Raw genomic sequence first — 14225 nt, 5'->3', positions numbered from 1 at the left:
AACTGAAAACAACCAAAACAGAAATTAAAAGTAGCACTAATAAATAAATTGTGTTACAGTTACATAAGATAATTCTACATGGTAATGAGCATGAAATATCTACAACAAGCAAAAATATGGATGAACTTCACAAACAATACTGAGCAAAAGAAGCTGGACACTCAAGTGTACATATTGTTCAGTTCTATTCATATAAATTTAAAAATAGGAAAAGTGAATCTTAAGCTCTTAAAAATGCCAACAGTCAGTAGGCAGGGTGGTGAGTTAGCAACTGGAGAAGAGTCAAAGGGGGCTTCTGGAATGCTCTGTTTCTTGGTCTGGGGGCTGATCACATGAGTGCTGAAACTGATGAATTTAAGTTTTAAAAATTTCACTTATCTGTACACTTACAATATGCATACTTTTATATTTTTATAATATAAAGGGCACTACAGTTCAATAACTTTATATGTAGTTTAAAAATTATCTTTCCAAGTTACAAATTACAAAAATAACATGTTCCTTTGCAGTAAGCCAGAGGAAAAAACACCAGCTCCCACTTCCCCCAGTCGTTTCCATTCTCATTCCACCACCACTACCATCACCAAAAGAATCAAGGCTAACAGATACTTGTAGGTATTCACACTTTGTGGATAATACCACAAAGTGCTTGTAAGCAAAATCCATGGGATTGAAATTGGTAGATACGTGCATTTTCCTTTGCCTATCTTTTTTTCCCCCTCTGGGAAAAAAAAATACAACCAAATAACTAATGTAAGAGGTTCAGAGGAAAATACTCTATTAAGCTATAGCCATATAAGCTCTACTCTATCTTTCACTAAATATAAAAAAGAATAAAATCATAAGATGGAGGGGCTAAGAGGGAATGGTGGCTATAATGCATATAACCAGTATTTGTGCGCACACACACACACGAATGTGCTTCTTGAGGAATCAGCATATGATCTATTTGAAAGACAACAAATAATATCTCTTCAAGGCACTCCATATAATTCACCAAGTTACCTGCTGATAGTATAAACCCTATAATCACTTTTCACTGTGATTCTTCTCTCCTGCTTTCTTTTCAACCTCACGCCCACCACCCTCTACCTCCAGCAGTACTGAACTAGCAGCAGTTCCCCAGGTACAACATGCTGTTTCACATTTCTATTCCTTTGTTCATTCCTCTGCAGGAATATCACTCCCCATCTCTCCTACTACCCACAGAAGGACAAACATTCCTCTTTCATATTTTTTTTCTGTCTTCCTACAAGGTATCATCGTGATATATCACACATCTCTCTGCTAGTGTCTATTCCAGGTTCTTCAAGGGCAAAGCTCTCTGATTCATTTCTGTAACACTCAGGATAGAATTTCTCATTATCTTGGTAGGCACATAGTTTTGATTAAAGAAATTAAACCAATGCATAAGTAGAGTTTTCAAATACATGTTAGCATTTTTTTAAAAATCTAAATTTTAATGAAAAATTTTAGAAACTGCAAATTTCAGTGTCCTAGTTGTGATGATGACCCTCACCGTCAGTAATGGCTTCTCCTTTCAGACTCTTGATTCCCCTGGGCATTGCATTTCCATCCAGGTAGAATTCGATTATACCATCCTCCAGGATAATTAGTAGATGAAGCCAAACACTTTCTTCTAAATATTTCATGACTGTTGTCTTGGCAATGTATGTAGCATTGGAACCCAAGGTTTTATAATGAAGGGAAAGTGTCACATGGGATTCGTTTGTTTGTATTTTTACCCCGTAGTAGATGCTTCCATTACCGTCATCCTTCGCTATAATGAATCCACTCGTATTGGCATTGGGCATTACCCAAGCTGAGAATGTAAAGTTGGCAACTGTATTATTCCTGGAGGGATGGTATTTTGGATTAACAGTCCCAAATGCACCCTCTAGTCCGGTGAAGTACAAAGCATCCGTTCCACTATGGTGACGCCGCATGTGCTGTTGTAAATGCACAGTGGTGGGGAAAATTCCAACCAGTAAAAAATCTATCATTGGTGGTAAACCAGCAGGGAACTCACTGGACAGTATTTCCCAGCCCAGTCGTACATCACCAAATACACCCTGCTGCCTCAAAATGGTAAAGTTGGTAATATAAGACATATCATCTTCAGACAGGACATCCTCTGCCACTTCTCTCTCTAAACACTCTGGATCCAAGATGAAAACTCCAAAGGGATCATCATTGAATGGAATCATTACTGTCACCTGGAGGTTGGTTTCTGCTAGCTGGCCCCCAGGACCTGGGGATCCACCTGTAACAAGAAAATTTATGAGTGAGAAACTAGAATTTCAGGTACTTTCTAGTATAATGTGAAGAAAAAAGAATTTGTTTAGCAGACAAACTTCTGGTTAAATAATTTACTCATTATCAATGAACAGTAGTGTCACCATGTGGCTTTCACCACATTTTAGGGGCAGGATATGAAATAATATTGGTTTAGCATAATTTTATTGATAGATAATCAGTCAAGCCTAAAAAGAGTATATGAATTAGAAAGGTTTAATTCTGTGCTTTTTAAAACCAAAAGTGATGTGAAAATTGATTGCTTAAATTATGACACAAAGACCAAGCTTTAAGCTACCATGAATCCTCACCTCCTACCTTCCACTAATGTCTTGTTGGAGACACTGTACTTGGTGTGGAGAAAGTCTATTTGCAAGTTTGAGGATGGATGTAGGCCTCCATCCCTAAAACTGAACCAAACTAAGATATCAAAAAAGTGAATGTTAAGAATAACACTTGAATCAAGAAGGGTATTTTAACATTTAAAATCAGATAGTCGCGACACAAATACTTCACCAATTGTATTTTGTATATGGCTCTAATTATCTAAGTATAAAATATAAAATTTAGTATAAATAAGACATGGAAAAACACAGTACCTGAAATGTTTACGAGTTTTAGAAAATAAAATTCATTGAATTCAGGAATTTTATCTGGAAAAGCATGGAGAATGATTGGTTTTGCTTCTTCTCCATCCATGAAGTTAACAGTTCCTGAAGTTTCATAGAACTCCTGCCCAGGCTGCAAAGCAGAATCATTCTGAAAGAGCTGCCAAGATACAGAAACACTACCAAAGTATCCTCGGTGCCTCAAAATCCTACAAAATAAATTAAAGAAAATTTATAAGTAGTGAATCTTACTCTAATGAGAGCTTCCTGTGTTATTAAGGAAACATATTTTTACTATCATCTTTAAAGAAACAAACCAGCTGGTTCTACGAGGCAAACTATGAAGAATTTCATGGGAAGAGAAGAATGAGGTAGAACTTTAATAAAGAGAAACAGTCATAGAAGTCTTGTCTTCAAAATCCAAACTGAAAGATAAATTCTAAGCTCCATCAAAAAATACTAAATGACAGCTGGAAAAAGTTTTCCAAAAGCAAAATACAGGGTGGGGGTAGTCACATATCATCTGAGAGAAGAGTTCCTGAAGATCTTGAATAATTCAAGTTTCTCAGTCTCACAAAGGATTGAAGTTTGAATGAGGAGGGTGGGGAGAATAATTTCTGCTTATTAGCTAAAAGTTTTTTTTTTTGAAGATAAGTGGCAACAGCATAAACAAAGTTTACTACTCATTCAGACTGCCAACTTTGAAATTACTCAATTCTTAACCAATTTTTAAATTTTGAAGGAATATTTCAGAATTTCACACACTTAATGGTTTTATTTCATCCAATTTTAAACTTGCCTTATCTACATATGCTTACCAAAATGCATTAGTCTTTCCTTCTTCCACTGCTTTGTCTATGGGCTCCAGAGAAAAAATGCCGTTTGGGTCATCATTAGCTTCAATTATTACTGTAGCTACTCCATATTGATATACTACTGTATCACCTAAATTAAAAGTGGAAAAGACAAAATAACAAAGAAGTAGCTAACTTGCTGTGAAATTTATATTTTTAAATTAAGAAAGTTTACAATTAAGTTGAAAATTTCAGCAAGAATTTCCTCACTGAAGGTCATACAATAAATGCAAAATACTGCTCCATATTTCCAAAGATGTTTATGTATACACACATATGTACAAACATACAAAGACAGAGAGAGAGATGCCTACATAATTTCAAGATGAAATAGTTCCCATTTTTTTAGTTACAAATGAACTATTTTATTGAAAAACACTTTTCTTCACAAAAGGAATATACCTTCAATAGCTTAATTAGAAATTAAAAACATAATTTCTTCTATTTTCAAATTTCTTAGGTGGATTCTTTTATTTCATAAAAATAATAAAGGATTACCCGATAACATAAAAATACTACTGTCTGTGTTCACTGGAATCACTGGCTTGAGCATTTCCCTTTATATCTCTGCCTTCAGGCAGCAAAGTTTGATCTGGTTGTACATAGAACAAAGCAATCTCCATGGTTTGGGCTTGATTCCTTTCTACTCCAGTTCTTTGCACAGTATATTGGCACTGTTACTGCCTACACATTAGGTCTCTTCTCATCACTTCCCTGAGGTGCCTATCTCTTCATCTTTACTCCAGCTGTTGCACAGGGGAGCAAAAGTCCTTCCCATCTTCACTCACCTAACTTATTATTCCTGAGAACCCAGCTCAAGCAACAACTCTTCCAGGAATTCTTCCTTGAATCCCCAGGTTAAGCTAAGTGCCTCTCCAGTGTGCTACCATGGCACTTGCTCTTTGTCAATCTATCATAACAATGATCATATTATATTGGGACACACACACGCACATACACATGCAGACATACACATAATTTTACTATAAGCTTCTTGGACAAATGATTCTTATTCAATTACATGCCTTAGAAAAATAGATGCTCAGTAACTGGTGCACAGACTTTATTTATTGCTGAACTGATGCAACTAACACTTTCAAAAATAGATGTATACAACACCTACAGCTAAAATTATAGAAACAAATTATATATAGCAAACCAGGTCATCAATAAAAATTATACAAATATACAACTGTACTCAAATTCACTTGATAATTCAATGGAAAAAAGACATAAAAATAGCAAATCATTGTGTAGAAAATGCTGACAATAAAGAGCATATAATAAAATCTAACAAAAATAAATAAAAATAATAAAACCTAATTTTGGCAGGGTTCTATTATCATGTGCATTTGTACTGAAACATGTCCCAGTGGTGCTGAAAATTCATTTTGTTTCTCTGCAAGATGAACTAGCAATATTTAACAAGGGCTTGAAGGATGGCCATATCCTTTGATCCAATATCAGAGCATATGCTCTAAATGATTAGTATCAGGATAAACAGCCACTGCCAGCACTAGGTCATGACAGAGATGCTGCCTCTACAGCGTCCCATCATGCGTCCCACAAGTCCTTGATGTTTTGACACTGAAAAGGAGGAAAGAGCTAAGAAAGGATGTATTAAAAAATCACAAGCTCTAGAGATTTTTGTCATCTGAGCCTTCTTAACTAAAGTAATTGGATTCTCAAATGTCATCATTTCTGGAAAAATATTAAAGACAATTGCAGCAGCAGTATGAGGCAGCACACATACCTCAGGCCAGTAATCCAATCACACCTTGAGTTCTCCCTCTCTCTCTTTCTCTCAAAATCAAATGTTAATAAATATATTTTCCCAATGACATATTTCACAAAATAAACTAACTAAACCTCTTTTTCAAGCGTCAATTTCTGGCCAGGCACGGTGGCTCACGCCTGTAATCCCAGCACCCTGGGGGGCCCAGGCGGGCGAATTGCTTGAGGTCAGGAGTTCTAGACCAGCCTGGCCAACACAACGAAACCCCGTCTCTACTAAAAATACAAACATTAGCTGGGTGTGGTGGTGCCAGCCTGTAGTCCCAGCTACTCAAGAGGCTGAGGCAGGAGAATCGCTTGAACCTAGGAGGCAGAGGTTGCAGTGAGCTAAGATCACACCACTGCACTCCAGCCTGGGCAACAGAGCGGCCTTCATCTCAAAAAAGAAAAAAAAAAGTCAATTCCCCTACTCCTTACAAAAGGTTCAGGATGTTTTGATTCATTCACTATTTAACCATATTGGCGTTTTTTTCCTAATGACAGTTTAACCACAGTGATATTTTTGAGACAAAAATGTTTACCAGAATCACACTAAGTTAATAAATGTCATCAAGAACTTATTTCTAGAGTAAATAAATTCTATTAAGATAATATTTTTCACGCCTGTAATCCCAGCACTTTGGGAAGCTGAGGCCGGTGGATCACAAGGTCAAGAGATCAAGACCACCCTGGCTAACATGGTGAAAACCCGTCTCTACTAAAAATAAAAAAATTAGCTGGGCATGGTGGTGTGCACCTGTAGTCCCAGCTACTCGGGAGGCTGAGGCAGGAGAATCACTTGAACCTGGGAGGCGGAGGTTGCAGTGAGCCAAGATTCCACCACTGCACTCCAGCCTGGTGATAAAGTGAGACTCCATAAAAAGTAATAATAATAATAATAATACTATCATTCCTTCATCGCTTTTCTGTATTTCAAAGTAAAACTTTGTTTTCCACTTTTACTTCACTAAAATTATTTTTATCTGTAGCAACTCCTTTCATTTAAATTTTAGAACAATGAATGGATTCACCAAATGTTTTTAGTCTATGTAAGATCTGATGATGTTTTTTGCAATTGTGAAATTGCCCTTGTGGGTTTATTCTACAAATTCAAATTTTCCTCACAGGATAATAGTTTTTAGTTTTAATTTCTTTGTTAAGCTATGTGAAAAATGAGAGGCAGAGAAAGACAAAAGGAGAAAAAGAGGAAGGGGAATAGAAAGAGAGACAGCAATGAAGAAAGTCAAAGAGATAGGGAGAATGAAAGACACAGCTAAAACAATAATTAAGAGATCTCTTTCTCTTCCTCAGTCTTTCAGTCCAAAAGGCACAAGGTGGAACACAATGTTGGCATTCCACTGGGGGTGGCAGGGCATCATGGCGACCCGATGCAAACGTTAGAGCTCATGAGGGCATCTCTATGGGAGAAAACACACTAATGTATTTAGGGTGACAGGACATCATGTCTTTAGCTTACTCTCAAAAGGTTCAAGGAAAAAAAAAAAACTCCTTGTACTGTTAAAAGAATAAAATAAATATCAAGAGAAGCCATAGGCCTTTCCAATTTACAGAAGGTAGAGCCAAAACATTCTCAAATCCCAAAGAGTGGGGTTAAAACATCCTGTTTCATTTATAGTATGGAGAAGAAGGACGAACACAACTTTTTCCCTTACAGATTGTCATTCATTTTGGCCATGGCTCCAGAGAATTACCAAACAGTTGAGGTTAGCTGCCTACAGAATTAAGCTTCCCAACCAAGTGTGCCAGCACCCTGCTCCAAGGAAAATGCTACAGGATACCTATCACTTAAGTCGCTGGGTGACTAAGCAATACCTAGGGAAGCCGTATTCCCAAGTCCTGTTACTTTTAGCTGTAAGAATTCACTTACTTACACATCAGAATTTTCTATTTGTTCCATATTGTAAAGAAAAAGGTTAGAAAGGATGTCATAAAGTATACCAAGTACATAAAGGTTCAACACATATATTCTTCACCCCATTTCTCAAGAAAGCAATGAAATAATTTTACTCTTGAACAGTACAAATGTAGTTAGGCCCTACTTGTCCTCATTATTGGACTATAGTGCTTAATTTCATCTTATTAAAGCACTGAGGCAGATCTGCCATAAAAAAAAAGTATAACTTACTTACCTGTTGAATTAAAGAGGATTATATAAAAGGGCTCATCTGTTTCTGGGACACCATCTTCATTAACAAATATGGATATGCTCTGCTCTCTACTTCCAACCTCAAAAATCAGGGTTTCTTTTTCAACAGGAATGAAATCTCTCTCTCTTGCAGTAGCCTTCCCATCCTTGGTAGCATACTGGACCATGCAAGTCACATCAACAGATCCATTTCTGAGAACTGTAAAGTTGGCAGTCTCACCTTCCTGAACCCTCACTACACGAGGTTCTGAAATATCCACAAAGAAAGAACACATGAGCTTTTCTGATTCCATCACATATTTTCAGATCACATTGTGCTTCTCCCTGCCGTCCAAGACAGAAGCCTTCTGCTGTGTCTTTGCCAAAATAATTAGCTCTGCTCCCAACTCTGACATGATTACCCTCTGATTATTTCAAGTCAATGGCCGTCCTCTTGCCTTAATCCTACAAAATCCATTATCTTCAACATCGAATTTGTCAGCAAATTGCATGCTATTTCAAATCCTCTGCCTACTATTTCATAAACCTCATTTCCAAATTGAGGATGTAACTTCCTTGAGAACAGGCCCAGAGATCTTATGTTTTATATTTGTCACAGCAGTTACCAGAAGGTTGAACATAAGGCTAATTCATTAAGTACACATTAACTGAAGGTTAAGAATACAAATCAGGCTGGGCGCAGTGGCTCACGCCTGTAATCCCAGACTTTGGGAGGCCAAGGCGGGCAGATCACGAGGTCAAGAGATCAAGACCATCCTGGCCAACATGGTGAAAACCCGTCTCTACTAAAAATACAAAAATTAGCTGGGCGTGGTGGTGTGCACCTGCAGTCCCAGCTACTCAGGAGGCTGAGGCAGGAGAATCACTTGAACCCAGAAGGCAGAGGGTGCAGTGAGCCGAGATCACGCTGCTGCACTCCAGCCTGGTGACAGGGCAATACTCCATCTCAAATTAAAAAAAAAAAAAAAAAGAAGAAAGAATACAAATCAATAAAATGCCAAAGGCTTACAAGATTCCTGCAATTTCTGCATTAGGTAAATTAACCCACATATAGCTGACAACAAGGCTTCAAGAAAGAGTCACACATCAACCATTTCATAAACAAAACCGAAAGATGCCTCAGGTGGCCAAAGACAGTTCTAAAGAAAGCATTAAAGTGGCAAAATGAAGAAATTTTAATTAATATTTCCCTTAAAATTAGTTATTATAGTATATGGCCATCCATTAGGCACAATACTCAAGTCCTTCTAATACATAATCTAGCCCTGAACCAGCTAGACTGTGTATTTGAAGAAATCACGTGGAGAAGTGTTCTTTTCTGCACAAAAGAAAGAAAAAATACCCAGAAATTTGAAACGGGGAAGATAACAAAAAAGTACTTATTTTCTTTTTGCTTCAAAAAATTTTTGAAGTATTAGTTAAAACTTCAAACAATTAAATAACAATCCTCGAATGAATTACAAAATCTTTAAACAAGCATCAATTGTGCTTTATTGAAAATGTTCAATGAAAAAAATTGCTAAATATATATGTATATAAATGTATATATGCATGTGCATATATACATTTATATATACTGTTTAAGAAATACGTAAACTCATTCAAATAAGATAGCAATACCACCTGCAAAATAAATGGGATCATCATTTCTTCTAACCCTCAGAGTCGCAGTTGTTCTATTTCCCACTTTAGCTCCTCCAGTGGCATTCAGTAGGATAACGGTAAATTCTTCCATTTCTTCTGGAATCTTTGGAAAATGTTACATGTTTTAAGTCAGGTGACTTATACATATAAATTACATTATATATTCTTAAATTACTCAGTTTTTTTTTTAAAAAGCACCATTAACACTACTATTATTCATTTCCTTTTCGGAGGCAGAACTTCCCCTAACATATTCAGGTAAGACTCAGATCCCCCAAAAAATTAGTTTCATGTGCATTCATACAAACAGCCACTTCATTTAGACTAACTATGAAATTTAATGGAAATATAGATATTTTGCCCTATATAAGCTAAAAACAGATATAACACAGAGGTCATATTATTTCTGCAGGAAAATGGGAAACATGTTGATTTTTTAAGATGAATCATAAAAATAACTTTTTGAACATTTAGAGCAGAGTTTGTCATAGTAACTAAAGCTCAGCCAGCTCACAAAGGCCTCTTACAAATCTTACTGAAGTTTCACCTGCATGGGTCATAAAGGCCTCACTCCATGTCCTAACAAGATTTGATTCCCCACATTTCTTAGCCTAAATGGATCCCCAGGTGGACAATTTCTTTTTCACAGCATCCCTGTGAACTGGTGCTCCCCTCCCCCTAAAACAGAAAGGTGTTCAAATTTTGTCTCTTGAGGAATGGGTCTGAGGGAAAGGGGAATGGCCTCCATAGCTGTTCTAAGTGTCACTCTCCTAGGAAAGGTTCACTTCCTGTTGTTACTAAGATCTTTCTCTTTACTATCTGTAAGAAGAAATGCCACGTTTGGTCCATGACTCATGCGACCCCATGTCCTGGTGCTGAGACTGCACCACAGGACACTTGACAGATGACCTTGCCTTCAAAGGGACTAAATACAAGCCGAGGGCTTCACCTCTCCAACTAGGAATCCCTGATACTGGATACATGAGCAGTGTCACTGACCACTCTCAGTTCTAGAGTTCAACATGTCTTCAGGGGAACCAAAACATAACACTGCTCTTTTGGTTTACAGTCAGACACTATCACACCTGAGTTCTTTATCACAAACCTTTATCACAAAATATATTACCAGACGTTTAATTATTTAATAAAAAATAATTATTGATCAACGACAACAAGTAAGACAGAAAGTTATATGCAATATTTACCTCATCTGGAAGGGAGTAAATAGTGATATTTTTTGAAAATTCCTGATCTCCAAAGACAACAGTCCCTTGTACAGGAAATACATCTTGTGTAAAGTCTGGACTAACCACCCATGATACACTAACATCACCAAAGTTGCCTCGATTTCTTACTACATCATAAACAGCTGTGAAATGGAAACATACATAATATATATGAAAACAAACAAAACTTTTAAAATGATGACTAAAGAAATTGGTTAAATAAACAAAAATAAAAACAACACCTCTTTTTAATAACTGCCAACTATTTGCTTAGCACAGCTTTTAAGGTACATATAAAAATATATTAGCCTGCTCCTCCCTCTGTAGGTATATAATTAATAAAATAAATGGACTCAATCTTTTCTAGTTTGGGATTTTAGAAGTCAGTCAGCATGGGACACAGAATGATGATGAATTAGGCACACCTATCATAAAGTCCTGTAAGGATATCTGCTAAAAGCAGTTACAGGAAGCTGCATGCTCAAGTGTGATTTCCTTACCCAGACAGACACTGCTCTAAAAATAAACTATTTATCATTTCCTGTCACCTCAATAGTTCCGTAGCAGTAGTTCTTAGTTTTAAGGTTCTCGCTATTTGGATGGACTCATTCTTGAGTGTTTGAGTTGCACTGCATATGTTTAAATGGTATCAAAATATAACTGAAGTCATCAGTATCATCACAATACTATGTAAGAAATAAAAATCATGGTCCTAAATATGATTCTAAAAAAACTTCTGCACTACGTGTAATTTCTAAGGCAGGGTGAGCAACTAGAAATAACTAGTTACTAAAGAAATAACTAAAAAAATTATATTTCTTCTTCAGTAAACAGAAATACAATATAAGACACAGAATAAATTACCACTATAGATAGCATCTCCTTTGCTTTCATTTATCATCACAATTAGACCATCAGAAACAAACTCTATAATGCCATGAGGATCATCATTTTTCAGAATCGTTATATTGACAATGGTGGCACTTCCCAACTTGCTTTCCCGTTCTCCGTGGCTGCTGAGGACCACCCAGTAGTGTTCATCCAACTAAAATGAATGTGTCAAAGTATGGAAATTATAAAGTTGACATTTTCACAACAAATTAAAAAACATAAATGTTCAAGAATATTAATATACTCAAAGTTTCAGAAGCATATAACTCACTGAAAGGACAAAAGAGGTGGTATTATTTCTTTAAAAATTAACATTCTCCTATCAATTAAGAGAGACACCAGAAATACATATACATTGTCCAAAAAGAGAAAAAGAGAAACAATGATACTACTCTAAAATGGTAAGAAAAGTGGATGTTATCTCTGATGACCTAGTCATTTAAACTTACAAAAGTGAATAAAATAAAATTAAAGAGTTACACATGTATTGGTGAGTCAGCATAATAGAACTATACCTGGTTCCATTAATATAAAACTCAAATTTCTTTTTTTGAACAAAGTAATTCTGTAGCAAAATTTCTTCAGTTTAAAACCACATCATTAAAAGTTCAGTCAATACATATTACCTAAAGGAAGCCCTAACATGAATAAAGCTAAAAGGAGATGAAAACTGATCACACACTGAAAGTCTGAGATTGTTTGTTATTCCGTTATGTGGGGCAAAAATATACCATTCTAATATGAATGAGTCCTCATTTTTTAACCTTTTGTTAAAAATTTTCCAAATCTATGCACTTCTCAATCTTTTCTTGCCCACCTCTTTCCTGTCTCTTTGCCAATATTCAAAATATTTATATTCATAATATACCAAATACTATCAATCTTACAAAGAAACACAAAGAAAATATAAAATCCCATACCTCTGGTATCCCATCCAATCTTGCTAGCAAGGTGATCAGTATCTCCCTTTCTCCAGGTTTAAATTCTAGTACTCCTGTGTTTCCATAGAATTCATTGCTGTCTCTTGGCTCTACTCGGTAGTGTAGAAACTGCTTAACAAGGGACCCCCTCGATCGGATGATGTGGAGCTCTACAGATTCTCCTTCCTTTAAAAACAAATCCACAAAAGTTGAAACCCTTTGAGATCATTCTTCTAAAGTTGTGAGCACAGAATAAATGGAAGTTTTTTTTCATACTTACTTTTATAACATAGGGTCCTCTGGAAGCAGGAGAAAATTCAAAAACTCCCCCAGGGTCATCATTTTCCAAAATAATTAGGTCACAGCTAGTATATCCAGATTTCAGCACTTGGTTTTCCACGTTAACCCTAGAGAAGTCAGAGGGGAAAATGGCACCCGCTACTTCCAGTTTTACTTCTGAATTTTGCAGGCTTTTAAGGCAATATTTACAGCTCTTCCAGACAATGAAAAGGAAGGCTATGAGGAATTAGACCTTAAGTGAATTCACGTGTGTTGAAATCATTTAAGATCAAAACAGTTTTACTCATAACAGTTATGAAAGAACTTCTATTTCTGAATTCATTGCATCTTTTTTTATTTGACAAAAACCAAACACTACACATGTACACCAAGAATACTGTAACCAAATGTCATCAATATATTTTATTTATATAAAGCATCAAAATTTGCAGATTTGATTCCAGTTTTAGAAAAATTTAATTTGTAACATGTAGTTAGCAGATAGCTTAAAACAAAATTGTCAATTTTACATACACTTGAATTTATTTTTAAAACTCATTACATAAGATTATGCTAACTGAATAGAGCACATAATAGCTGGATACCTAAATGGACTAAAGCAAGCCACGCTGATAAAAAATAAACACAATTGTGATTACATTTTAGGAATATGTTGTGGTTTCAAATGCCTTCTATTCTCCTTAATTTTAAACCTGCGCTTCTTTTTCTTTTAGTATAAAAGAAAATGTAGGGAATATAAGAAAAAAAAGAATAGAATAGATCTGAGATGCGTGACATGTTATACCAGTTCCTATGTATCTCCAAAAAAACATAGTAAAACAATATGTTTTTTAAATTTCTGGTTTTAACGTTCAGAGCATAATTAGAACGATCAAAGGGACTTGGACTGCAATGATCTGAGAGTTTAAAAGCCAGCAGGCTCTTAAGGATTATCAATCCCGCAAGCTGCTCTAAACCTTGCCAAATGTCACGTCCTATTGAACCAAAAATACACTCATGCTCAGACTTCAAATCACAATGAAACCACAATTCATATGTAGAAACATGTAGGAAAAAAGCTCACTTCCTATTTAACAGAGAATCTGAATTGACATCCTTCCCTAGTTTTTAGAAGTCTGATAATACCTAGCATGCTAGTCGCCACAGAAGAGTCTAAATAATAGGAGAGTTATTTTATATTGTTAAAACAGTCTTATAATTTTCATAGCAAATTTGTCCATCATTTATATCAATATCCTCATTAATTAAAATTTCTTATATCCACATAAGCTAGGAAAGAAAAAACTGGATCAGAATGCAAAATATAAAAATTCACTCTGAACATTAAACAAATTTATTTTTAAACTTTCTTAAAATATGCTACCCTTATGTGAAATGCAAATTCTGAAAAGTTCTGTATACGGCTCTTAGATATAAGCAAGAAATTGCTTAGATGCACTCAGAAAACCAATGGAACTGTTCAGAAAATTGATTGCTAATTCTCTGTTAAACAAGCTACAAGATTCATAAAAGATGTTGGTTAAAAATTTCAGAAGTACAGCACAGTA

The 14225-nt window shown here is 35.7% G+C and overlaps 1 protein-coding gene across 1 annotated transcript in view; it reads right to left on the bottom strand.

The window, feature by feature from the left end:
• ADGRV1 (adhesion G protein-coupled receptor V1) overlaps window positions 1-14225 on the bottom strand; it is a 602359-nt gene that overhangs the window by 507412 nt on the left and 80722 nt on the right. The window contains exons 12-20 of the mRNA XM_003261601.2: window positions 12659-12785; window positions 12379-12564; window positions 11432-11612; window positions 10547-10710; window positions 9321-9444; window positions 7681-7944; window positions 3722-3848; window positions 2895-3112; window positions 1520-2263 (exon numbers count right to left, since the gene is read on the bottom strand). Of these exons, the coding sequence (XP_003261649.2) occupies window positions 1520-2263; window positions 2895-3112; window positions 3722-3848; window positions 7681-7944; window positions 9321-9444; window positions 10547-10710; window positions 11432-11612; window positions 12379-12564; window positions 12659-12785 (2135 nt within the window). The remainder of the gene's footprint in view (window positions 1-1519; window positions 2264-2894; window positions 3113-3721; window positions 3849-7680; window positions 7945-9320; window positions 9445-10546; window positions 10711-11431; window positions 11613-12378; window positions 12565-12658; window positions 12786-14225) is intronic.

This window comes from Nomascus leucogenys, chromosome 2 (genome assembly GCF_006542625.1).
Source record: "Nomascus leucogenys isolate Asia chromosome 2, Asia_NLE_v1, whole genome shotgun sequence".
Classification (NCBI taxonomy): Eukaryota; Metazoa; Chordata; class Mammalia; order Primates; family Hylobatidae; genus Nomascus; species Nomascus leucogenys.
This window is presented reverse-complemented; position numbering and strand designations above follow the sequence as displayed.